General features: G+C 41.4%; 2 protein-coding genes across 2 annotated transcripts; one reads left to right on the plus strand and one right to left on the minus strand.

The window, feature by feature from the left end:
- Positions 1 to 944: 944 nt before the first annotated feature.
- wdcp (WD repeat and coiled coil containing) lies at positions 945 to 5,802 on the plus strand. The gene is made up of 4 exons (XM_072683040.1): positions 945 to 991; positions 1,612 to 3,509; positions 3,785 to 3,905; positions 4,546 to 5,802. The coding sequence occupies exons 2-4, from the start codon at positions 1,623 to 1,625 to the stop codon at positions 4,713 to 4,715; spliced, it is 2,178 nt and encodes a 725-aa protein (XP_072539141.1). The 5' UTR covers positions 945 to 991; positions 1,612 to 1,622; the 3' UTR covers positions 4,716 to 5,802.
- mfsd2b (MFSD2 lysolipid transporter B, sphingolipid) lies at positions 5,129 to 27,962 on the minus strand. The gene is made up of 15 exons (XM_072683052.1): positions 27,913 to 27,962; positions 27,274 to 27,473; positions 19,658 to 19,783; positions 19,372 to 19,496; positions 16,304 to 16,427; positions 14,030 to 14,108; positions 13,351 to 13,532; positions 10,428 to 10,518; positions 9,935 to 10,056; positions 9,597 to 9,680; positions 8,632 to 8,715; positions 8,144 to 8,253; positions 6,262 to 6,405; positions 5,925 to 6,101; positions 5,129 to 5,650 (listed from the first exon to the last, which is right to left on the minus strand). Exons 2-15 carry the CDS (start codon positions 27,445 to 27,447, stop codon positions 5,599 to 5,601), a joined length of 1,674 nt encoding a protein of 557 aa, XP_072539153.1. The 5' UTR covers positions 27,448 to 27,473; positions 27,913 to 27,962; the 3' UTR covers positions 5,129 to 5,598.
- Between the last annotated feature and the right edge of the window lie 26 nt (positions 27,963 to 27,988).

Here is a 27,988-nt window from a genome sequence, read left to right on the forward strand (position 1 = left end):
ATAAATTATTATTATTATTGTTGTTGTTGTTGTTGTTATTTGTAGTAGTAGTAGTAGTAATAATTTAATTAGCAGTATTATTACTGTTATAATTGTTATTATTAATAACAACAATGATTAGAAAGTTAGTTGTAATAATAACAGCGAAATTATTGTTATTATTCTTATTTTTATTATTATTTTTATTATTATTATCATCATAATTAGTTTGCTGCTAGTAGCAGCAGTAGTATATCATGAATCAGCATTAAATGTATTCTGATACACTGGTTATTATTATTATTATTATTATTATTATTGATTCTACTACTAATAAAATCGGCTGTATTCTCATTATTCTAATACAGGGTTATACAGTACAACCCTGTAAACACTGTTAGGCACGTCTCCGGTGCAGTGATAGAGATGGATAAAAGGACAATAGTGCAAAGGTTCATAGACAGCAAATAAAAGAAATACAAATATGTGCACAAGCAGAAAGCAGAGGTGGACTTTTAGAGTGCCAACTATAGTTATCAATAAATGATATCAATATTGATCAATAAACGATCAAGTAAAAATGATGTAGTCTCTGGGTGATTTACAGATTAGCTCTGGTGTTTTAATGATGAATTAAATGGAGTGATTGTAAACTGCATCACAGATGTGACATTAGGTGTACGCTACCAGCTTAGTGTTCAAGTATACAGCTGACAGCATTCATCCTCAAGTATAGAGAATATACAGTGTGAAGGAAGGGAGAATACGGTATGCAGCTGAAATGCCTGTTTAATTATTGCTACTATATTGCAACCGTTTTTAAGCATCAAAATCAGTGTATACTCGGAAAGGAAGATCTGTAAAATAACATTTATGTTACACATGTACATCAAAAAGACCACAACTCCCAGAATGCTTGGCCTCTCTCTGCTGTCCACACTTCAAATGTAACCGTGTGGGGACAGCCTTAAACGCCGGCGTTTCGTTTGTTTTGGTAGCAACACACGTGATGGTATGTTTCTATGCAAACAGTGCCTTACAAGTTCATATATAAACTTATCAGCTCTTATGTCTAAATATCTGAACTTTATCATTTTACCTATCGGACTAATGTTACGCGCCTGAGTAGGTGTACAGACGTTCACTTAGTTAGCTAGCTAGCATTCTAGCTAAGTCGTCCATCATTTGTACAGTCACGTTTAAGTAACTGTCCGTTTAGCGTTTCTGCAATTCAACAATATTTTTAAATATGTGTAGCTAACATGCAGTGTTAACAGGTGTAGTGTGAAAGTAGTGTAGTGTGTTAATTTAAAAAAAGTGAGACACTGATGCTTTGAAATCAGCATCTTAAATTACAGGGTCACGCCAGATTAATCTGGTCATCCTTGAGTGCAGGTTCCCTCCCGATAGGATTAGGGATTTCACATTTCCGCAGACTGGGGCAAGAAGCTTTAACTATTCTGAGTGTGTGTGTGTGTGTGTGTGTGTGTGAGAGAGAGAGAGAGATGTCAGTCTTTGCGTGCTGGAGGGGAGGCTTGCACTGTTCTCTTTAAGTAACTGTTACCATCTGGAGGACTGGGCTCTCTGATTAGTGCCTTCTATTACTCTAACCCTCTTCTCTTCAATTGACAGACGGGAAAAGCATGGACCTTGGAAAAGCCAAACTTTTGAGGACGGGATTAAACACTCTCCACCAAGCCATTCACCCTGTGCATGGGATAGCTTGGACTGATGGGAGACAGGTTTGCCTCACCTCGTACTACCATGTCAGTGGAGAACCCAAATTCGGTGACACTAACGTCATTGGACAATTTGAACACGTCTTTGGACTTTTCTGGGGCCCTCTGTGTTGCTCCGGTTCTCCTGCTCTTTTGGCTGTGCAGCACAAGAAGCACGTCACGGTGTGGCAGCTTCAGCTCAGCGCCCTGGAGCAGAACAAACTGTTGTGCACTCAGACGTGTGAAATGAGTGAGCCTTTCCCACTGCTTTCTCAGGGCTGCGTCTGGCACCCCAAGCTAGACATCTTGGCTGTGTTGACCAAGCGTGACGCCTCTGTCCTGTTCTCGGTACGTGTGGATAACAGGCGAGTGAAGGCAGACATCCGGGGCAGTGGCCTGATCCACTGTGCGTGCTGGACTAAAGATGGAACCCGGTTTGTCGTTGCCATCGGTAGCGCTCTTCATTCTTACATCTGGAATGACATCCAGAAGAGCTTGGTGGCCTGCTCCTTTTGCCCCATTTTTGATGTCGGGGGCTATATCTGCGCTATTGAGTCTACAGATGAGGCTCAGGTAGCCGTAACCACCGAACTGCCACTGGACAAAATCTGTGGGCTTAATGCTGGTATCGCCTTTGACTTGCCGACGGAGTCAGGACAGCTGACTTCCCAGCTCTCCCCAGTTGTGATGGTGGACCAAGATGTTTCCTCCGAGTCCAGGAGAAGATCGTTTGATTCGGAACGCTCATTACCTCTGGGGTTCATCTCATCCTCTGGTCCCATTGACCTTACAAACATTTTGGCTAAGCACAGGAAGTCTGACCCTAGTCCTCTCATTCACTTGAGGCGGCGGGATAATTTGACGGGATCGGGACAAGACTCGTCTCACTTGATTTTGGTGAAGTACGAGCGGAAGGTCACCACCACCAGGAAAGTGAGCATCCCTGGCATCCTAGTCCCTGACATTGTTGCCTTCGACCCCAGAGGGAGCACCGTAGCGGTGGCTTCCAACACCTCCAACATGGTGTTGGTCTACTCCATCATGGCATCCTCCATGCCCAATGTTCAACAGATTCATCTACAGAAGAACGAGAGACCTAAAGGGCTCTGTTTCATCAGCAGCAAGATGATGCTGCTCATGGTTGGTCGGCAGAGGTCCAACGACCCTGCCTTCCTTCCGTCCTCGAACACGGACAAATTCGTCCTTCGGCTCATGGCTAAAGAGCTGTTATTTGACGAGGATACAACCTCCCCAGTTATACAAAAGCCAGAGTCTCCCAGTAATTTCCATGGTGTCAGGAGACATTCGGAGAACTTCTCCAAGGACCTGGCAGTGAAGGACCTTGTCCTTCCAGGAGGTTCGGTAATCCACTCCCCAAACAGCAGGAGGAAGTTGATTGAGGAGTTGCGCAGCTCAGATCCCAGCCCGGTGCCAAGCTCAGCTGACTTCTCTGACAGAGCCACATCCAGCACCTCCTCCATCACTTTGGAAAACTACGACATGGATCATGTCAGCCGCATGGCCACTCTCGCAGTGGCTGGCCAGGCAAGCCGGGAATCCAGTCGACCCTGTTCTCCACGGTATGAGCCTTCAGAAAAGTTGCTCTCTGACCCTCCTCTGTCGCATAGCAGCTGTCTTTCAAAAGAAAAGAACCTCGAACAGCTTGCACACAACATGGAAAGGATATTTGCCCGTTTTGATGAGGTGAGGCTGTGCCTCACAGAAATCAAGGACTTCGCCCAGAATGGGAGAAAGCCCTTCGTCAACTACCCAGCTGCCTGTGAGCCACAGTACATCCATGTTACGTGTCAGGTATGTCAAGTTATTAACTGCTTCTTTGGACTTGAAGTCAGTTGGGATGTGTTGAGAGGGCTTGCCTGAGGTGGTCAGTTTGACCTAATCTGCAGTGCAGTGTCATGCGAAAAGTGCTTGAAATGTACTGATAGTAAAGCTGCCAAACCCATGCCTTCTCAAGCTGTCCAAAACAATGACTTGGCAAAGTACTGCTATGGCTTTTCCATGTACTGACCTTTTGTGAGTATTATAAACAGTTAGCATTCACATATTATTTCCTTCTGCCCCTACAGAAGCAACTATCAGAGAATGTGTACACGGACGAGAGGAGGCCAGTGCTGTTGTATGAGGGAAGACTCAGCCTTCGAGTAGTTCAGGAGCTCTTCAGCCTGACTGTTGTGGAGATGATGCATGGTATGTCTGCAGTGGCACGGTCTGCATTTGTTTCATTGTTTATTGTGGAGCACAGAAGGGCAACAGGTCACCACATTACCTTCTAATGTAGCCTCACAACATATAAAAAGGGGCTTCTTTAGGGGTCCAAAAAGCTTGTTGGCATCCAAAAGTGGTTTTGATGGCCTCCTGCTTATGCTGACAGCACGTTGGTAAATGAGGTCTTTTGTAGAATTTTGTGCTGACAGCTACACACAGTTGGAGACAGTAATTGAATAGTATTGATAGTTTCCTATATTGTTCTGGCGGCTCCAAGTTGTTTGGCTACAGTTAATTGTCAGAGACCAAAATAGCTGGCGATTATAGGCATAGATCCGATTGAAGGTTTAAGACAGATTACAGCCTCTCTTGTGACGTGCACCTTTGTAGATAATGTTCACTGAGACCATCCTAACACCCACCATTCATGCTGTGACCTCAGTTTATGGTACAGGATTTATGCATTAGCCTCTTATAAGCTGAGCTATGAAACGAATGTTGAATGAATCATCTCTTTTAAAACTGCTGAATTTGAGTCTATTGGCCTTTTATATGAGGGTTTATGAAAATGTTAGATTATGTTGGTGGTATGTTTTTAAGAAGTAAATCTGCCTTCCTCCAGGACCAATGTGGATTATCCTGGTGGCTGATGCTGACGGATTTGTACCACTCACCTTCAAGCATAAGGAGGAGATCACGGTGCGGAGCGCAACAAGGAGGTCTCCCTTCAAGCCCTTCAGTTGTGCTGATGATGTGTTTCCTGAAAATCCTCAACCTCCTAACACGGAATAGTGAAGTTATGTATTTCAGCCTCTCCAGCAGAGGACTGAGGGATGAGGATTTACTGGACATGTTTAAAGAGCTTATGTTAAAGACAATACCTCATGACTCGTGTTTACAGGGCACCAGTGGGGTTTCCGTAGTGTTACTATTGTAAATCTGTATACTCAGTTTTTTTTGTCTGAAAGCAAATAATCGAGTGCCTGCTTTAATTTTCATTTCTTAAGTTTTCTGCTGTTGGTCTAAAGCCTGTCATGCATCTCAGGACATAAGTGTTTTGAATAATGTATTTTTGTAGAGACTTGAATTTAATGTATTTATGAGGTGTATGTGTGTATACATGTGTCTCCTGAAACTGAAGTGTTAATGCCCTTGGTAACACTGTGAATGGTGCGACAAATGAAAAGCAAGTTAAATAAGGGTAATTAAAGTTCAGTTATTTATTATTACGATAATATTATAAGTATGTTGTAAGTCCCTTTATATTTAACAATGTAATAACTTCCCAGTGCTACAATTGGCATCAACTTTGGCGTTGACAGATGCTCTGAAGCTATCTCTTACCAGCACCAGTATATTTTTGTTGTTGTTTTTTATTATTATTGAGCTTCAAATCAAACCATTCAATATTGTAACACCTAAGACCTAATATATCCCATTATAGCTTACTTCAAAAAAAAAAAAGAAATATATAGTACATTCATTTATATAAATTAGGTACAGCATAATGTATATATTCAATGCGGATACATTACAATTTCTTGTGAAAATACAGAAACTAAATGAAATGTTTACTTTCAAACATAGTCGGTTTGGGTTTGTCACAGTGTAATGTACACTAACACATCTCATCCCAGGGCCAAGCTGGAATCTTGGTCTGTTCTGTTGGAAGAGCCTATGCACTGTTCAAGTCTTCTCTGTCGGATCTGCAGTTTATAGTCTGGCTTCTGAGAAAAGAAACAGTAAAAGTCGTTGTAGGTCCAAATACCCTTTTTTCCCTATGCAACAGCATCAGACAAAATATTTGCTACATCAGAATTCAAACATGTTGCATTGTGTCTCCAAAATACTTTACTTAAAATACTTAAAATGTTTGTAATATTGGTCAATATAATAAAAGAAACTGTTCTTTAGGTGCGTATTTCATAAAATGTTAAGACAATGGACAATGGACAGCTAACAGATTCAAATGGTGTGCAGTGCAGTAGGTGTGTAGTTCACCTGAGCTCCTCCAGGGCTAGTTTGTTTTGCAGTCGCACATCTTCACTGATGGGGTACAGCAACAGGATCATTAGGCCTGTGATGATGAAGGCCACTGGAGCTGCACCGATCAAGAGCTTTAGAGTGTACGCTACTGCATGCGGCTGTCTGCACGCTCCTGTGTCATAGCCAGCAAACCTACAGCATGGACAAGACAATTAGTGAGGGTACAAATGAGGACGAAAAATAAAGAATACTGGACTAGAGGCCTACTCTAATGTATGTGGCCAACTAACATAACCCTATTGCAGAATTACAGGGGCTACAAATAGTAAACGTGTGTTTTGCCAGAACATACTCTAAACACAGTGTAGACACTCCCAGAGAGATCCCTGCTGCGAACTTGGTGAAGAAAACGTAGAAGGAGTAGAAGATTGCCTCATGACCCTTTGAGTTGGGGTTGGCCAGTCTGAAGTCGTCCACTACGTCTGGTAACATTGACCTGGATAAAAGGTGAAAACAGCGTTTGTCGTATGAAGACCTTCCCAAAGTCTAATAAATGTCTGCTTGACATAGAATGGGCTATCCTAAAAGTGGGTCAGGTTAATGTTAGCATACATGGCCCTGCCTCTCTTCGAGCCTGAGCAACCTGGAGAGCTAAAGCTAAGCTAAACCTAAACCTGGTGACCTAAAGCTGGCTAGTTGCCCTGTGTGCCCTGTCCTCCCTCACGTCCGGCGTCATCGCCACTCCACTTCACTGCGGAATTTAACAGCTGGGTGCTTGGACGGCCGGGAGGTCCTAATGCAGCATCGTAGCCAGCAAATATATTTCCCTAGCTGTGTCAGAAAGATGCTGTATTACAATTTTAAACACAGTACTGCAAGCTAGACTGTTTTTCTCAGGTTTTTGGGGGTTACATATTCATATACACATAATTACTATGCAAATCTAATGACTGTCAGACTGAAGCACAAGCCTGCTCTCTATTAGATAACTGTACAGTCACAGTAAACTGCACTAACCTTCAAAATGTCACTGCGTGTGAACTCTGAGTGTGTGTATATGCTCACTGTAAAGTAAATCCCTGCAAATGCTGGGCGGAGAAAGCAGGGAAGGGTTACCAAGCCACAATCCACAATCAGAAGTTCATTCTATATCGCTCAGGGGTGTCGAACTTCTGACATGGAGGTCTGGCGTCTGAACGCTTAAACACACCTGATTCAAGTCATCACATTATTACCTAGTTTAACAGATGTGTGTGTGTCTTTGTGTGTCAGCAGGGAAATCCCTAACTGTGCTAGACACCAACCCTCCAGGCCTGAAGTTTGGCAGCCTCTCTGTGGGTATTGTGCTTGGTGGTTAAGTCCACAGTTTTGTTGTTTTCTGAGGGCAGAGGTGTGTTTGGAGCTGGAACAGAACTAGGACTAGGACGAGGACAAGAAAGGTCTAGATGGATTACTGGATTGAAAATCCCTGCCATAAATAAAGTGACCACAGAGTGGCACCATAGAGAGTTAACTCCTGATCTAAGCCATTACTTTGTTCACTAGTCCGTTATTATGTTTCTTTTTTACCATCATGGTAATAGCAGCCTTCACTGTAGGGTTAGATTTACATTGGCATCTCGTTTTATTACTGTAAGCATGTATCATTTAGGTTTTATTAGAAGGCCAATGCAGTTTAAGGCGGTAACATGTAAATATAAAACTTTTATAAATAACCTTATAACAACCCTAAAACACAACCCTAACGCTCATAATAAGGAAAAACAAATGTTATGTACGCTTGTAATGTTTGTTCTACTTACCAAAGCACTATATTTGTGCTCACAAACAAAATATAGTGCTATAATATGTTATTTTTTGATGTTTAAATATTATCAGTGATTTGTCAACTGTATAGGGTTATCATGATGTGTACAAATGTGCAAAATCAAGTAGTGTTTGCTCTGTTTGCTTGACCAAACCATATAAATTATCCAGTATTAAGATTCCACTAGTATGTATATCTGACCTCAGACTATTTTATTTTAACGTATTTGAAAATTTTCCTAATTCAAATGCTGTTGACAAACTTACACTTCAAACATACTATGTAAACATACCATTTGATCTTGATTTTGAACTGGCAACTCAAGATCAGTCAAGTTACTAAAGTTATTTATTTTAGTCTGTTATATTCCCTAATATTACTGAATATGACTGGGATGTCTAATGTGCATGCTGTTTTTTTAACTCACCATGGCAACAGTAGTGATGCCGCTACACTGAGTCCAGAAGACACAGCCACCACATACGCCACCACCAGGTTAGGAATAAACACCAGCATCACTGTGAAGGGCATGATCCACTGCATATACACACAAACACAACACCATCATTAAACACATTACACTACATCCTGTTTATTACAAACACTGTATGAAGCAGTGATTCAGTGGTGTAATAACACACTATTACAGAACTGTAAGGTATGTAGTTTATGAAGTGTAAGCTTTTTTTATAAACATTTTTGCAGCAACACTCATTTGACAGTATGCATACAGGCAAACCTACTTATTACACAACACAGTTTCGCATAATGAGTATATGTAGAGGCAGTGCTTCTTTTGACCACCGTGTGGCACTGTACATTGATGAGCAATGCTGGATCAGATGTTAACGGAGGAAGATGGAAAAAATAGATGTACACAGTCAGACATACACAATGAGACAGACTAACAGTTACCGTTATGCCGCAGAACGCTGCTGTCTTCTTGCCAAACCTCTGCAGGAACCACTGCCAGAAAGGGATACTCACAGCTGCAGACATCTGGAGAGTGGGCAACAGAGAATTCTTCAAACAATATATAAGAGCCTTTTGGACTGAAGTTTAAAAGCAAAGAAAAAATACACTTTATGCCCTGAGTCATTTTAGACCCCTCGCCATTCAACGTTACCCTGAAATCAGGGCGTTAAATGATGGTGAATTTAACCCTCTTTTACTGCAGTAACAGCTTCTACTCTTCTGGAAGGCCTTGGATGTCGGAACACTGATGTGAGGATCTGATCGCATTCAGCCACAAGAGCAATTAGAAAGGTCAGGAACTAACACTGGATGATGACAAACATCACTCCAATGTATCCCAAAAGCTCCATTAAACCAGAAAACATAGCCTAAGCAAGCATGATATCGGGCATGGTGATCTTAGGCTCATGTGGGACTGCCTCAGCATGTCACATTCTACTGGCAATGCTTTTCTAGGGAGATCATACAGACTATGCCACTGAATGCCTGTGTAAGAAAAATCTTGTGCATCTTGAAGTAGCTAAAATAAAGGGAAGTTGGGGAATTAAAACCAAAGGTTTGTGGACACCTGATGGCTCCTGTGGACCAAAGCTGATGTTTAGCATTGGCATGGTGGCCTTAGGCTCATGTGCAGCTCCTTCAGAGCATCCTATTCTATTGACAATCTTTTCTACAGTGATCATACAAGCTGTGTGTGCACAACTGAACACCTGTGCACCTATGTTGAGAGCTAAATGTTTTCAAATAAAAGGGGGTGTCCACAAACCTTTGGACACATAGTGTAGTGTCGTGCAAAAGGTGCTTAGATACATTATACTTAGGATGAAAGTACGACCATGGACCTACAGGCCTATTCTGTGGTGTTGTATTGTAGCGAGTGAGCTGTGAATGAGATGAACACTCACCAGTATTGTCAGTACTATATTCTGAAAGTGATCTCGCAGGTCCACTGCATATGTGCAGAACAGCACAAAGTTGCTCTGCACCAGCTGAAAAAGTAATGAATGGCTTTATAAGAAACCCCCTTCATTCAGGAAGGAAGTGGCTCCACTACATGCTGCGTAGCTTTATGATTAAGCAAACCTGTAGCTTCATTTAAAGTAATATCTCAAGCATGAAAAGAATGTTTGAAGAATGAATGCTTGTGGCTATTGCTAGCGTTTCACTTCATTCCTTAAAGAAGCTTTTTTTTACAATGCCAACTTTCCCCTGATCAAATAAATACTGAACGCAATCTCTTTACCTGGATGGCCACGGATATGAAGAGGAAAGCTGCTGTGAGTGTCAGGTATGGCCCATGCTTCATCACCAGCACAAAGCCTTCATGGAAAGGAATGGGCTTCTCTGTCTTTGGTGCATAAGGGTCTTTATAAAGAGTATGGAAAAAATAGTTTATAAGAGACGAGGGTGAGCACATGCAAAAAACAGAGAGTCTACTTGACAGTAATGCTACTGTATGTTGAGCCTTTTTTATGTGACTGTTTATCTGATGCTTTTAATTCCAATTCATGGCAAATGAACACAGTCAGCTCTCTGAATCTCTGGGAGCTCTCAAAAATAATTGTTCCCACATTACATTACTGTATTTTTATAAACTATTAGCTAAACTCGTATGTAATGTAAATCAGACTGCAACCTCGATGAATGCTTCATTAACAATATCTCAGATGATCTGAGCTATAGAGGCAGTTATCAGATAATGAAATGCATGCACTGTCTAGAAAGCTCACACTCACCATCTCTCTCTTTGACTCCCAGGACCATCACCACTGTACAGATAAGGAACAGCCCCCCAATCACTCCTGCCGCAATCATGTACACCTCTTTCTATGATGAGAGAAATCAAAAATATATTTCTATACCATATGAAATTAATCATGATCACATTTTGTGTTTGCAGAAAAAGGCTTAGCTTGTCTCAGTAACAATAACATAGTTCCATTGATATTGACCACTGACCAATTTTGTTTTCAGATGTCAAATGGTTTACTGTAGATAAAGTATGTACAGTAGTGCTGTAGTAGTGGGAACCAGGGGTTTCTATGTCTAGAGTGCATTGAATGCCTGTGTAAGAAAAAGGGTGCATCTTGAAGTAACTAAATAGGAGGGGAGTTGGGGAACTAAAACCAATGTTTCTTGCTCTACAACACATGAAAAGCTGATGTTTGGCATTGGGCATGGTGGCCTTAGGCTCTTGTGCAGCTCCTTCAGAGCATCCTATTCTATTGACAATCTTTTCTACGGTGATCATACAAGCTGTGTGTGCACAACTGAACACCTGTGCTCAGTTGAGAGCTAAATATTTTAAATAAAAGGGGGTGTCCACAAACCTTTGGACACATAGTGCAGTGTTGTGCGAAATGTGCTTACATACATTACACTGATGATGGAAGTACGGCCGTGGACCTACAGGCCTATTCAGTGTTGTTGTAGTCAGGGGTTTCTATGTCTACAGAGCATTTTATTTGCTATCCCAAATGACCAGAGACAGGATTTTTAAATATAATGCAGGTGATTGCAAAGAAAAGTGACAGAAAATATAATAATAAGTATATATTGTAAATTCTTGAGTACTATCTTGCCCAACAGCACACTGCATGTATCAATCCACACAGCTTTCTGCATGGTAGATTTTAGAAGCATTACATTCTTCAGGCGTCTGGTTCCTATCACCACCCCTGTGTACAATTCTGTAGACACTGTAGCTTATCTAGAAGGGAATTTAAATCAGATCACTCTCCATTGATCATCTTAATGATTTAAATATTTAGAAATGGATAGAATTCCAATTTAAAGCATTTACTTTTAGTTTTCATTAGATTCTTGAAAAGGCTTGTCCAGATATGCCCAAGCACTGATAAAACCCTTGCTATTTGAAAGCTCCTTTAACAGAGTAAAAGCATTTATGATTTTATATACATTTAAACAGTCAAGTAAATCCTATAGTAGAGGAGTCAAACACTTCCTCCATAGAATATATGTCAATTTGGCAACCTGGAACACACACTTGTGCTTAAGTAAATTCATCATCCATTAAAACAAATGTGTCCAAATCTGTGGCTAAATGTAGAGAGAGCCTGTAATATAGAGAGAGTGTAACATGCGTCTTTGTTTGTGATAATAAAGGATAACACTATAAAATGATTTATAATATAATATAGTGTGCTTTTAAAATCATTTGAGTTGAAATAAAAAAAAATTGAGGCAAAACCTGTTGGATAAGTGGTTTTGAAACTGGGAACCGTTTCAGAAATTCTGTTGAAGCATTTAAGGAGCACTGGAATTAATTTAAGGCAATTACTAGACAAGACACCAGGCTGTATGTCCCTGTGAACTTAGCCCAAATTCGTTGGAACCCCCCAAAAAGAGGAACTTTTCAATTTCTTCCCCTCAAACAGGAACTGCTCTGCCCTAAACAATCTCTGTCTTGTTTGCTATTTTTCCATGCACGGCAGCAAAGCGCTTCATTACTCATCCAGATCAAACAGGAGCCTGTTTCAGAGAACTTGGCTGGCGCACCCAAACAAGCGCGCCGCCCTGGGCTTGGGCTGCAGAGGAATGCGCAGTGGCTACAGAGGGCAAAAGGATGGTGGAGACAAACCCAACCGCCCCAGCAGGGTTTACCCAAAGCCGCGCACACTGGTGAGACACCCAGGCTGGCCCTGAATAGCTGTGGCTCCCCGTGCTGATGCATGAATGGTTTTACCCCCAAAACCATGAGCTTCAGCCACAGAAGAGTCACAGCTCGGGTTTGTTGGCCCACTCTCACTTCCAGTATTGCAGCCTGTGGAAGTGGCGAATAGTCCACTCAAAATAGACACCATCAGTCCCTAAACCAAGCATGCTTGTTTGTTCTGAGGTCTCTTGTAAGTCTTGTGTTTACTGTCTCAGGTCAGCTTCTAATGTCTTTACAGAGAAGACCCTGTCTGTTGGCCTTTGACTAGACAGTGAGCAAATACTCTTAGTTTGTTTTCTGGAAATAGGCTTATTATCTTTGCAGGAATACTTTGAACTTTAGCTGTAGCTTGTCTGCAAGTTAACAAAAGTAAAAGTGCATAGAAATGACCATTTTTCAATTATTTTGGTGCAAACATGTCCCCTTAACTTTAGCATAGCTAATAAGGCAAGACATGTTGGTGTCAGAAGTTTGCTCTTTACTGTTTGCACTAAAGCCTGTGTAGCTAACAAGTAATGGACATGTCCAAACTATAGAACGCAATCCACTGATCTCAAGTTGCTTATGAGGGCTTCAATATGGCTACCACAACTGTTTTAGCTCCTTAAACAGGCTATGGACCGCTGGCGGGCCGAACGTGCTATTAAAAAACTTCTAATACCAGAAAATTGCCCCACCAGTTTGTCCCTGAAGTTACTGAGTAACACACCGTAGTGTGTAGGAAGCCTTGTAGTGTTAAGGGATTATCACACTTTGTCCATTTCTATAGATTTAACAGTATGTCATACAGAGACAGAAACCACATAAGGAAGTCTATTTGAGACAGCTTGACAGGGTTTGGAGACGTGTTATGATTATGTATGTAGTTTGCACAATGCTAACTGTAAACACACTGTAAACAAGAAGTGTTAACCTAACTGCCTTGACATGCTGCAAATGAATAGGATGGGTTATTTTCATGCTGCTTTGACTTTCACACGTACTGCATGTGACAGGAAGTCCTGGGACAGTGCCAGGCTTCTGATGACCTCTGCACCACTGCTGTTTCCCAAGTGACTGGATGACACGTTGTGATGGGGGCAATGCTTCAGAGTGTGAGCACTGGCCACAATCTGGCCCTGGATGGCTGCACCGACCAGAGTGCCGAGAACCTCCATGGTCATACCTACAGTGGGAGCACACAGAGGGATTTACACAGGTCCTCTGTTCAGCACAGCACAACAAGTCCTTTTAGGCACCACTGAAAATACTAAATATCACATTTAGCACATTTGCAGTTTATAGCACATCTATACAGGACACTATTTCTTCTATAAAAAGATCATTGAGGCAAAAGAGTAAAGTGAGAAATGTAGGGCTGTCAGTCGCAAGACTGCATAGCTGCACATCTGGATATTTCAGCTTTTTTCAATATTCATTTAATGATTTGCCTGACTGCCAACTGCAAATGGCTACAGTTTACACTGAATTTCTTTTAGTGCTCAAATGCGTTTGATGTATAAGCAATCAGAAAGGCAGCAACAGTCAAATAACATCCGAGTTTGCTCTTACTGTGGTCACTGCTGTTTTCATGCTGCATTATAAATTCTCCAACTTACAGTACATACATCAAATTCCAACCCTGCAATGAATAGTGCGAGGGTAGCTGAACAGTAACCTTACGGTAAGCTGTAGCTGAGTCCCTCTCTCGCTGGTCTGTGCTCAGGAACATGGTCAGGGCTGAGTAAGGCACATGGAAACACTGCAGAGGAGAAAGAGAGAGAGACAGAGCATAGCTTCTGAGTGCTAGCATGCAATACTGTGTCTTCTGTCTTGGCCTGGGTTTTATTGCATTTAAAATATAATAATGCATACAGTGCATAGAGCTGTAATATGGAAACCGACTTGGGCTATCTTAGCATTCTCTTGTTAGCACTTGCACTTGTTAATTTTGGTTAAAGAACAATATTGACTCTTGTGGAAAATAAAAAGTCAGTATATTAGCAGAGGAAAAGTGAAATATAAGAATTAATGAGCAAACAGTGAGTCTGTGTGGGAACACTATAAAAAGAAAAGTGAAGGGTAAAATATATCAAACGTCTCCAAATTACAGGAAGACAAAAAAGGAGCTAGATGAAAGGAAAAAATAAGAAGACTGTGTATAATATCATACTAGTCCACTGAACACAACAGAACTGTGTATGTTGTGTATTTTGTACCACAAAATAATCTGCATAAACACTACAGTTTAAATTCACAGGCTGAATAAAATACCCTGATTAGACACACACTTTTAGGGCCTGTTTTCCTGGTTGTTTTTGTAAGGATTAAGGACAAAATACATGAAAACTGGTTAAACTACAGGTTAAACAGCATTTTTTATTATTTTTAACAACTTCATCTCTGCTATTTCTCATGTTAAGACACAACAATCTGAAAAATGATCAATATATCACAATATACCAGTGTTTTATATTAGATTCTAGTCTTAGAGACAGAGAACAAATTCTGTGGTTTTATGGAAAAGGGTGTTCTGGGACAGAGTGGATTTTTCAAGAGTGGATAACCAATGTCATTAGGGCATGTTGCACATAAATTATATGTATATGAGGTCACACTATGCAGTATTAATAAATAAAAGTCAGCGTTTTTTCACTGCCATCCCAGAGACTCATACAACACTACGTTGGTGTAAGTCATCAACTAATTATAAAAACCCATCATGAGCTGAGCCAGGTGGGAAAGAGCGGGAACTGTGTGTGAGGAACAGTGCTCTGAGAGCTTGCTTACTGAACAGCAATCGCTTTCCTTCACTTGGCTTTGTAATTTACAGTCAAAAAAAAAGTCAGCAGTGTGGCAGACCAGTGGTCCAATGGACTACCAAAATAAATCCCTCCTGAAAGCCTGCCCAGCCCTGCCTTTGTTCCATAATAGTAATCCAAGTCGTTTGGCTAGAGAACCTCTGCTGGGTTTCCATTCAGAGTGCTGCTTCTGACACTTTTCAGAGTAGCTTAATTCCTTGAATGAAATGCAAACAGTCTAATTAGAAATACTGGAGTGATTAAAAGTGGGTACAATACGTGGACTCTCGAAGCACGGCTTCTGATAGTGGAAGCAGCTGCTGGTTCTCAGCCTTGCACTTAAAGACAATGGAGAGCGCTAAAAGAGGAAAGCAGCATTTACCCTCTCTAGCGGTTGCTGGCTGCCCCTACTGTGTACTTATCAAGGAGTTAAAACGACTTGTCATTACAGCGTGGGTTTCTGTGGTAAGAATGGCTTCCATCATTCCAGCACATGCTGGCGGCTTTGACTGAAGGCAGCAGCTATAGACTTGGGCCAGGCCTTAGTGACAAAGGACACAAATACAAGTAAATTGTGTATATGAGAGATCAATTAACAGCACTGAAGTGGTTGAGCCAGGGTACAGCACACCCACACTGTGGTGAGAGATGTCTGAAAATTCTGCGTAGTCTGCATTTATGGATATATGTTTATTGTTTACGGTTTATTATAGTATTATTATATTAGATTCCGAGGTCTAGGTTAACTCGTGAGATAAGCTTTGCAGGGCCAGTAGAGGGCCTTCTTAACCACAAGCACATGGCCAGTGTTTTGCCCTGACAATCCTTTAGAGCTCAATGTAATGTTGCAGTTAATATAAAGGGGTAGGAAGCCCGGTAAGATTAGGATTGCGGTATAGAATGCAGCCAATATACACACTCTCTCTATATATATCTTGTGTATATACAGTCCAGGAAACAAGGTCCAGCTTAAAAATACAGTGTGCTTGAATATTCTGCTTGTTTAATTACTGAACAAAGCAAGAAAAACAACAAACACGGGTAGGGGGAAACTGGGGCAGTAAACATGCATTCTAATAATATGCTATAATATTTGTAGCAGAACAAAACAAATTCATATGTAGGTCTGAGCTTTAGTATAGTCATGCCTACTTACTGTAATGAGAGTTTGGTAGAGGCAGTAGAATCCCAGATACCAGATGAACCTCCCATTGGTGAAAGGGGGGACAAACCACAAGTAGAAGTAGGACACCACCACAAATGGAGTGCAGCTCACCATCCTAAGATTAAAAAAGGGGCATCATGGGGCATTATATAACTCAGATCAAATGATAATGTGTTCATCTCATAAAAGTTTAAACCTCTCTCTTGGTGTGAAATATCATTGAAACCATTGGACAAGAGTTCTAGAAATCATAAAACTCACATCAACCAGCGGATTGCTTCAGTGGAATTGCTTAAATATTAAGCCTTTATTCAGTTAATAATCTTCAGTATTATTATCTTGTGACTAATCCTGTGATTAATTATTCAGTAACTACTATGAACTAATGTAATAATGTATTTTAAGGAGTCCAGATGCTATTTTTTCCAACCTCTTTTTATGCCCTCAAATTAAACATGCTGTTTCTGATATTGTACTTGATATAAGATAAAGCTTTAAGCTAAGCTCTGTTCTGTATTGTACCTTATTCAGAACGCATTCAGAGCTGAAACACTCCTGAGAGTGGCAGTACAGATGGGTGTGGCTAAACTGTGGTAGGTTAAATACATGGGGATATTCAAAATGGGCTGATTTTGCAGCTTAGGTTTCCATACATTGTGAGTTTGAACTGGGAGTGAACTTTAACAATGTCCACCTGATTCTTTCAATAAAACAAGAAAATACCTTCAGTAGTTTTTCAAAAGTGAAGGAGGAGAAGACCACTGACAGGTCCTTAGACTTTACTGGGTTGAAAACCAGACTATAACAGTAGCATCTGGTTACTGCAGATGTCCTGCACGGCAGCTTTGACTACGAATGCCCAACTTACGGAAATGCTGATCCATGTAAATAAGTGTGAAGATGTTTACCGTAGCACATCTGTTTGTGTGGTGTTTGTTAGGATGCTGCTGTACACCTCTGTAATCCCATCAGCCGCAGAATCGCAAAAGCTGCACAGCCATGTGCTCAATTCAGCATAGTTGTTGAGATAGCATAGATCTGGATGGGTTGGAATTTCTGCTTTCAGGATGTGGAAAGATGTGTGGGCCATGTATAATTCATAGAGAGACAACATCTCCATATCATTATGACTGAGAAAGCCAGCTGCAGGACCACGCTGAGATGAGAGGAGAGACGCAGAGCTGGTGGATTCGAACGTGCCATTTCACAACCCATAATGACAGATGTACCACACCGTTTTCACCAACAATGACAGGCGCAGTCGTCTCAAAGTGATTTAAGCAAACGACTGCAGCACATTAAGGGAATATTTCAGCGCTTTTCAACATAATCTCCTTCTGCTGCATCTGTAGCATACAGTCAGTTCCTCCTGACAGTAATTTCAACACTTCTCCCTGTACTTAGTAAAAGCACTTAGTTAAAGAAACCCATTATTTGTCAAACACCTCTAATGGAGGCCAATGGGCAGGTGTTAAAGCTGAAGGCTCCTGTTTTCCATAGAGGTCCACGTGGTCCTAAGAGGCCTTCGTAGTATATCTGTGCCTTAAAAATCGAAGCATCGCCTGTTTAGGACTTGTCTAAGCAGGTTTGCCCTGAGTTGCCCTGAGTTCACTGACCTCTGCTCTCGGTCTATGTTATTTGGTTTCACAGACGATAAACAACTGTGTGCAAAAAAAAAAAAAAAATGACACCCAAAAAGGGTAACAGAAAGAAAAAGAGAGTGGCCAATTCTGGCACAGTCCAGACGCCCCTATTGCAGAGTGAGCCAGCCCCCTTGCTCCCCCAGTGATTGTTTGGCCACACAAAGGGCCAGCAATACAGGAGAGAGAGAGGGGCAGAGGGGTTAATGTGAATAGATGGCTCTGAATGTTCTGTAAGATGACTCAAACGATTGGGACAGCCTAGAAATGTCTGCCCAGAGTTAACTAGGTACAGGCGAGCCATGTGTGCAGGTGCTGTTCAAGCACAAGTGTGCCCAGAAAACAGAAGCATTAGCACACACTAATGACTGGCTGGGCATTCACAAACACAGCTAGAAAGTGTTCTAGAAATCGGTTTGGCTGTTCCCCTTCTCTGGCTGTCTGTTCACAGTGCTTTTTGAAGGGGTGGGTAGGGGGATGGCTGAGGGGTAGCGTTTAAAAGTACATTGTTGTTCTTTTAACCTTAATTATAGATGTATGGCACACATTACTAAAACTGTCTGAAACTCTACACTATGATATGTCATGAAATATGCGAAAAAATATAACAAATAACTCTTTATTCACATCTCGCATAAGAGGTAAGTGTTTGATTACATTCCCCTCCTTTGAAGAAATGTCAAAGATCTCGAAGATACTGGTAAGCTGACTGGGGAGCTCACTAGCAAGATAACACAAGCTCTGATGAAAGGAGTGAAAAATTCACTACGACACGTAGTTTAAGGTTTAACGTGAGGTCTGATGGGACTTCCGCGTTGTTCACTCCCTCGATGACCCTGGCGCCTTCTTGAATCTGGAGCATTATCTTAACGCTCCCGCCTGATGGTGCGGTGGGGCTCTAGCATAATAAACAAGCAGAGGAACCCTGAGGTCCCAACCGGGCAAGGCTGCGATGTTCCACCATGATGCTCTGGACATAAACCCTAACCACTTCCGTCTTACTGCTGTGATGTCACACCTCGATGATATGAGGGCTTCCTTTCAGGACTGAGGAGCGTCATGGGAATGGAGCTGCCTTTGAAGAATTCCACAGATTGTGACTGATTATGATTTCCACTTGTAGATGCGGCAGATCTTCGTGGTTGTAAAAAATGTGTCTTGTCTAATAGACTCGATGACTTCACACACGAGGATTGTAGCAAGTAGACGGCAGCATAATAGGATTCTTGCACTTTCTCATCATCAAACATAACCTGGGGGCACGGGTGTGTTGTGTTTAGGGTGTGTCTCAGATAAATGGCATGCCTTCCGTGTAAACAACGAAGCAACTACACTTGGAATAAAGGCCAGTGACTTCCCTGACTGCCACAGTGCTGGATTCTGTGAGTCTGCCTGAACGAACAGAGAGAATCGACTTACCATGGCATGAGTCTGCCGATTTTTGTCCATCTGCTTTTGGTGACGAAGAATCCGACAACAGGGTCACTAACTGCACCCCAGGCTTTACCGATGAAGAGCACCATGGAGGCCTGGAATGGGTTTATCTGGAGAAGAGGAGGAAATAAGAAGTGAGAAGGGTCACTGGTCAAATCTTCAAAAGATACAACCCCTCCAGTCATTGCGTAATAACCTGCTGCATTAGAAATGAGCTTGTTCGCTCTTTCAATTTCTTTCCATTAAAGTATTAATGTAATTAACAGCCTACCTGAGCTACATCTAGCAGATATATCTGCAGGAAAAAAGCAGTAGCACTCCCAGCCACCTGGTTAGGTGCCCCTCCGATAGCGAAACACAGCTTGCTACACACAGAGAGCTTCTGCTCTGGATGAGTCTGTAAACACAGAAAGCACAGTGCAGGTCTCAAGAACATGAACAAACAACCTACATCCACGTCATGCACTTTGTGATATACATTTGCTTTACATTGTGCTGTTGATCGCTAGTACCAGCCATTGTACTAGGCAGGACATGTCCTCCTGTGGATAGGAAACCCAGAGAGCAGGTCCGCTGCCGACTATGAGGCCTCGTTGGACCGTGATGTCACAGCAGCATTAGCACTGACACGCTTGTGATTCCAGAACAGGAACGTCACAACACTCCGATCAGTTTTCGGCCTGTGATACTGTTCTAACTGCAGTGAACTGAACGCAGTGCGAGCTTGCGACATCAGACATATCAGACATGAACTGGAATAGTCTACTGATAATCTCCCGAGCTGCAAGCAAAATGATTCACACTTTCTTATGTTTTAATAAGTCTTTTAAATTGATCTGCTTCAATGAAGTTTTGATCAGGTCTAATATAGCCTACTATTTCTATTCTGTATACTGTTTATATAATATAGAACATTGTAGGATCTTCTGAGACAAGACAGTTACCACACCACGTTCACAGTTAGTGTACTAGTTTACGATTAGCATGCCTGTTCACGTTTACCATATTTGCTAAGGGTTGGCACGTTAGCTCATGTTTAGGCATTAGTTTGTGGTCAGATGTTTTGATCACATTTACAACATTAGTTTGCATTTAGCTTGTAAGCTTAAGATTATCACATTAGCTTGCAGTTAGCCTGTTAGTTCAAAGTAGCTTTCAGTTAGCATGTTAGCAGTCAGTTAATTTGCCTGTCAGTCATACATGCCTCTGTACAAAAAGCAAATTCCCTATATCTAGCTAATAGTGTACTTATATAATGTTGAATTAAGTGTTTTTTTGGAAAACGTCTATTGTAATACTACTGAAAGTTTTATTGAAGTTTATTAAACTTTATAAAGATTGTCCAGTAGATTTGGACACTTACTACTTACTACACAAGTAATTTTTACAGATTAGAGAAAAAACTATGGGGTTATTATAGAATTATTATAGAAATATATCTAAATAACAGTTTTTATCAGTTCATTTCTTGTACTAATATAAGGCACATTTTCAGACTGTCCTTAGTTTGCTCTACAGTATTCACATTCCAAAGCTTGTAAAAAGTGAATGTCTTTCTACACTGTGGAGTAATTCAGAAGTGGGAATAACAAGCAGACACAGCTGATATCAATAATCATACTGTTTAACTGATATTGTATAGTCTAAAGATCCAAGTAAGAGGCAAACTGCAGTTGTGAAGTCGTTTGTTGATGTAGGTTTTGAAGTGAATGAATAGCTGGTTATAGGTCAAAGACCCGGCCTGCGAGCAGCCATCTCTGAAGCTCATTACTGAAGCTTTGGGTGAGATGCATACCATATGGTTCTCTGATGTGGTGTCAGTGCACTTAAACCCACTACTCTCGTTTTTCCAGCTTTTGGGTGGGATAGGGTAGCCCCCAGACTCTGTCATCAGCAGCAATTCTCTTGTCCTGCTTTTGCAAGAATTCTGAACACTGTTTGACCGTGCCTGCCAATCAAAGAGACCCCGTGCCAGCAGTCCAAAGAGACGAGGCCAGGCATAAGTTTGTGTATATCTGTGGGTGTAAATGATTTTCACACATTAAAGAAGACGCTCACCCTCACCCCTCGTCTCTGAACGCGTGCAGGAAAAAGGATAAATGTGTATTTACGAGGGTGTGTGTGGTGGAAAGCAAGCATGTGTTCATAGCGGATGGAAGGGAGATCCTTTTAACACATTAAAGTGCTGTTGGCTCGGAGCTAACCACAGCCTGGAGAGCCTTATATTTATGACTGTCTTATTCTTAAGATCCTGGAGACAGACAGACAGACAGGCACAGCTGAAAATACTACAGCAGCCGAGCACTTCTTAAACCCTGTGTTTCCATGTTTCGTCCCGCTCCTTCATCTGCTAGATGTGAGCCAGCTTTGGACGTCCCCGTGCACTCTGTCTCCCCTCAGGGCTGTGCCTGAGAAGGGCAGCAACAAAACAACCACAGAGGGCAAAGCCAATCGGCCTTCAAAAGACACTATAATTAACTGGTTGATTTTTCATTTTCCCCTTTCGCTCTCTCTCGTTTTCTTGAAGAAAAAAATAGATGGCTTCTAGAAGCACAATTACCAGGAGTCTGCCATGTAATTATTCAAAAGGATGGCAAGCCTGACATGAGGATGAAAGAAGGCACGTGCTCAAGCAACTTCGAACTCCTAGATCTTCTAAGTGCAATCTCCCTACTTCTTTACTCTACAATATATCTGCAATAAGAGGTTAGTGATACGGTTGGTCCCCTCATCCTAAACAGCCAAGTTAATCAGCCAAGATATACAGTATTTGGTACCTAAATCATGGCACACTTGCCGCAAATGGCTACAAGTTGATACATAATGTCAAATACACTTTATGTGGTTTCTGACTAGATATCTAAGCATCTCAGAGCCTGACTTTTGTCTTTTTTCAGAGATAACAATGTGTTGTGCCATATCAGAAGCCACATAACGTCTTGAAACTATGTAACAACTCTACAATATTTGTGGCAAGTAGCTGAGAATTTACATGTATGTTGTTTTCCAGTGCAGAATGAGAACATATGTGAACCTATGTTAGGACTGGAGGTAATATTGGAGGGCATGTTAACAAAACATCAGTAGCAAATACACTGTAGCATCATATTTGACAACCTATTCCTAGCTACATCATTAAAACTGGTAAGAAAACTGTCTAGAACTTGCCAGTGGTCAGATTTTAATGTTCAATTGCTTATGTGTACTATTACCTACTAATTACATCATGCTAACAGAACATTCACATTTTATTTGAAATATAATTTTCATCAATCTTTATTTTAATTAATTACAATTCAAAGTTCAAATTATTACCAAAAGACTAAATCTTACATAAAAGTCTGTTACAAGCAGTTATGCGCTTCAAATCCCTGTGTACAGCTGCTATAGCACCACTCATGGTGCTTGGCACTAGTGTAATAGTGCAAATCCCATAAGGTGGCTTTAGAAAATCAGCATTATTGCAGTTATGGCACTATACTGGCTTCTTACGAAGCAAATCCAACCACTTCTGCAATGCACATTGGCATGTCATTTGACTGTAAGCCAATCAAAATCCTTCCTGGACATGTAAACACCTGGCTTGTAGTCATGTGATCAAGTGAAATCCAAACATGATCCAATCAACAAAAGTTGCATGTTGATTACAGGTCTTAAACAGCCTAATAGAGTCCTTGGGCAACTCCCCTAATGTTTACATTTACAGCATTTAATGAAGCCCTTATCCAGAGAGACTCACATTTGAGCCATGTTACACAGGTAGGTAAATGTAGTGTTAGTAGTCTTGTCCAATGACTCTTATTGGTGTAGCATGGCTAGTTTCGAACCCTGGTCTGCCATAGGGTAGGCGATGTTGTTATCCACTATGCTACTATCACTACATTAACACTGCATTCACTTTTCTCTGTGTTATGACTAAATTGTACGTCTGCCATAAATGTAAATTTGCATGTCAGTATGTGAGAAGGATTTCTAGATAGGAGAAACATATGTCCCTGCCTGAATTCTGTCATATGTTTGACTGGTGTGTCAAACAGTCCACCTAAACAAGTGTATTTGATATAGCTTAAAAACATGATCTGAGGCAAACATGAGATGTTTTAGGCCTGCAGTCTGCATTATATACAGTATAAGTAAGCCTCCATTAAAGAGACCTATAGTGGCTGTGCTAAACTCAAGAAGCACATTTCTGATAACAACTGTGTGCTTTTAAAATTGGTCTTTTTTTCTGGCCTTTATTACTTTAGTACCCAAAAGCCTGTTTTTATTTTCAGGTTTTAAATAAAGTACAGTCAAAGCAAAGAGTTACAAGGGTGATTCATTATCATTCTGATAATTAAACCCATTTGCAGGAATGGAAATTCTGAATGTATACAGTATCTTTCAGCTGCAACCTAACTGGTGCCTCTTCTACAACATAACTCCAACGTCTGATCACTCTTTCTCACACTCTTTCTCACTCTTTCTTGCCATGGTCTTATCATGACAGACGTAAACAGGAAATCACTTAGTGTCTGGACACAAAATGTCTAACTTCCTTACAGATAGGACACACAACAATCATGACAATACTGCACCAACGGGAGAACTGCCAAGAATCATTGCACACAGAGCTAACTTTTCCGTAATGATCTAGACAACCAGTTTGACATGCTTTGACATTTTTTGCTTGGCAATTCCTTAAAGTGCATTTGTTAGTATTAGTGGTGATAGTGCTGGTCACATTGCTGGCCACCTGGGTTGCCATGACCTGAGAATGAGAAGCAGTCTCTATTGCTGACGTGACTAACATAGAAACTGTATATTTATTTCCTGCTGGAACTGGGGCCTGTGCATTCTGGGATAACCAGATCTCTCCACATCACTGGTCTTTCAATTTAAGATTCCTCTCAACAACACCATGTAGCCCAAGCCTAGCCTTAATCTGTATCCCGAAAACCAGCTCTAAGAAAGCAATTTAATTACACAGAATCCATTTTATTCTTTGCTCTATATCCCACAGATGATGTTCTAAGCTGATTGTGCGTGCCGCATGTTTGCAGAGGGCGGTCTGGGATGACACAATAAGGGGTTTAAGGGTTTATGACTGGTGGGATTTACCAGTGCGTTTCGTCACTGGGCCAGCAAAGTCAATTTCACCTTGAATTTTCACAGCATATGTCCTCTGATAGCACACTGAACCAGTTGGGATTTTTGGTACAAAGGCATCACGTACAGTATACAGCTTCCATATAGGAGGAAAATATGACGTGCAAATCTGAGCCTTAGTCAAAAATTCATACTTAAGTGAGTAGAAGATGAACTAATCTTCAAAAGGTATAAAGGCAGAGATAAAACATCAACATTTTAAGCAAGATTTAGTATTATTTTTGTTTTATGTTGCAAAGCACTATTTTGGGCATCCCAAGAGTGATCTCAAACCATAGATCTTACCAAGATCTTGGCCTTACTGAGACTCCTCAAACCTTGTCCCAGGAATCCTGAGCCATGGGCTCCTATAAGATGCTGCCCAGCACTCTGAAAATGAACACAGCTGATGCCCACAAAGCAGGAGAAGACTATATTGTTAGTACTGTTATTCTACAGTGGAGCAACACCAGCACAAGTATGACCTTCATGGCAGAGTCATTAAATGAATTCATTAAATCATTTAATGTCGTCATTAAATGAACTTTTCTGCATCCTAACCATAAAGTCAAAGGAACATGTAAACAAGCCTTTTGCATTTTGGGCAGAAAAGAGTTCATGAAAGGAACACCTGTCCAACTGTCAGGCACAGGGGTGGATTGATCATGCTTTGGTTTGTATGTTGCAGCCAGTGGCACGGAGAACATTTCACAGGTAGAAGAAAAAATGGATTCAAACTAAATGCATAAAATTCTGGAATCATCTGCAGAAACACACAGTGGGATAATGATCCTAAATACACCTCGAAATCCAACCAAAATCTTCATTCTTGTCTTACCAAGATGACCACCCTGACCCGGACCATTAAGCATGTAAAGCAGGGGTGTCCAATCTTATCCACAAAGGGCTGGTATGGCTGCAAGTTTTCATTCCAGCCAGGCAGAAGCACATGTGATCAGTTGTTTGAAGACTAACCAGTGGAATCAGGTGTACTGCTGGTTGTTTGGATTGAAAATCTGCAGTCACACTGGCCCTTTGCGGAAATGATCGTACACTCTTGCTTCATGGTCTCCTCGATGTTACCCCTAATGTACACTGTTTTTTTTTTTAGTCCTTCTTCAATGATCTGTACATACAGTGTATTCTTTCATATGAGAAGATGTCATATGTACTACCATGCATTGCATATACATATAGGATATAAGGAAATACATGACCATATATTTTTTGCTGTGTAAGCAATGCAATTTCAGGACACTCTTAAATACTCGAGAAGACTAGAAAACTGAGAGATGACTATGACCTGGTGTGTCAGAGACAGAAGATCAGGACTCTTGAGGCAGATGTTAGCCTACCCATTTATTTACATGCTGCGCTAAGACTTTAGCCTAATGTCTTGCCACAGATTAACTGTATGCAATGCGCGATTCCCAACACTACTGTGTAAAACATCCTCAGCATTCCTGGGTGCTGCAGTTAAATAGCGACTCCAATGTGTGAAAGGATTCTGCATAGGCAAATGTACAGAGATGCTATCATCATATATTTACAGTGTTATCCAGATGCTGCCTTTATACCCACAAGGTAATTCAATTTCTGTGAATCTCTGAAAGTCTATCATGCTTGTCTGGATGGTTCTGTGCTCAGCCACGAGGAGTCTCGTCTTCTCTCATGACGAGAGCTGTGAGAACAAGAGATGCATTAGTGCTTTTCCCATATATTATTGACGTGTGCACAACTATATTTCACTTGGCAGCTCATGCAGCCTCACATGCTATCTCTCTCTATGTCTCTGTTTGCTGCACATCTGAAGGTCACATTGCTTAGAGATCTTGCTGGTGGTTCTGTGTTGCTTCTACATCCAGAAGGAAACGGGCAATTCTTTTGGATGTAAATGACTGCATGCTATTTTTAGATGTAGACACACTGTGTTTCTGGTCGCTTGAGCAGTTTCCCTTGTTAGACAGTTTTTCTCTCCATCCGGCCTAACAGAACAGATTCTGCTCTGATCACTCTTACACTTTAGAAATGTGGCAGGGTACACGATTTCTGAGCATTAGCCCAATTTGTTGAGCAAATATGATTAAATATAACAGATTTTGAATATCACATATTTGGACATAAATACTGAACACATCCCATGCTGTCGCTGTGGATTAATTCTCGACATTTATATGACTGAATTACAGTTGTTCTGTACGATATTCCCATGCATTTGTACACGGCCGCTGCCATTTAATCATAGTGAGGTACATGAAAAACATGCAATTTTAACATACCCACTCTCAATGCCCACTCTCAACAGCTTAACTACTAGACATCAGTGCCGTCCTGCAGTATACTCAGAGATACTAGTTATTTTTTCTGGAACTTGACAGATAGACTTACAGTTGGGCTTCAGCCTTGCTATCTATCATCTAACCAGCCTAAGGGCATTTGAGCAGGAAAAGCATCAGAAAGCACTGCAAGCATTCCTTCAACTCATTAAAACATACCGTTCCACATACCATTTTAAAAAACACATCCACCTGCACGCCAACGTTCAGACTTGTGCCATCCCATAGATGTAGCCAAAAAGCACATTGTAATCTGCAGCACATGTTCTCCTGTCCTGTGCATGTGCCTTGAACTCACAGAATAACAAATGATGCAAGCACATCCCCATGCTAAATAACTGAATAATAAAAATGCCCATACCATGCCAGATCAGCAAGTGGAAAAGTAAGTGGCATCATTTTGAAGCCTTTAGGAGTCCCTTACCTGCACTGGGACCTTGGTGAAGGCAGGCTCGGGATGCTTGATCATCAGCTTGTCCCCTGAGCTGGCTGGTGCCTTCTTCCCCTTAGCCATGACTGTGAGAGTGACAGACCGAGGGACGGTAGCTCGTCTCTTCTTCTGGCCCTCAAGGATAACTGCAGTCCTCCCAGAGTCCATTCACATGCTGCTTCTTAGACCTGAGCCTAAGGCCAGGGAGGGAAAAGCAAACTCAGTGCTATGATCATAACAAATATATATATATATGTGTGTGTGTGTACAGTTTCTGTCCTATCACTTACTGTCAATTAGCACATAGACATATCACAGCTGATCACTTTATTAATACTCTCAGCATTAGCATCAAACTCTGGGGGTGGTATTCTACTATACATTCTACACACATTTGAGTCCAAACAACCAAGCTCTCTCTCTCTCTCTCACACACACACACACACACACACATTGCAAAACGCAATGAATAAATATCACACACATTAACAAGTAGCTCACAAAAGCTGTGTAAGGTGTGTAGATAATTCCTCTAACAGCACCTAACAACCACAGCAGGCAAATCGTACATTGTCCAGTTCTGGATCAGATGGAATGGCAGAATGTCCCAGTACAGACAGAGAGATGACTGACCTGAATGATGGAGCCACGGCAGCGTCCCTAACCAGTGTGCCCATTCCACATGAAGCAGCGAGGAGACTGCAGGGGG

Source organism: Salminus brasiliensis, chromosome 1 (assembly GCF_030463535.1).
Source record: "Salminus brasiliensis chromosome 1, fSalBra1.hap2, whole genome shotgun sequence".
NCBI classification, from domain to species: Eukaryota; Metazoa; Chordata; class Actinopteri; order Characiformes; family Bryconidae; genus Salminus; species Salminus brasiliensis.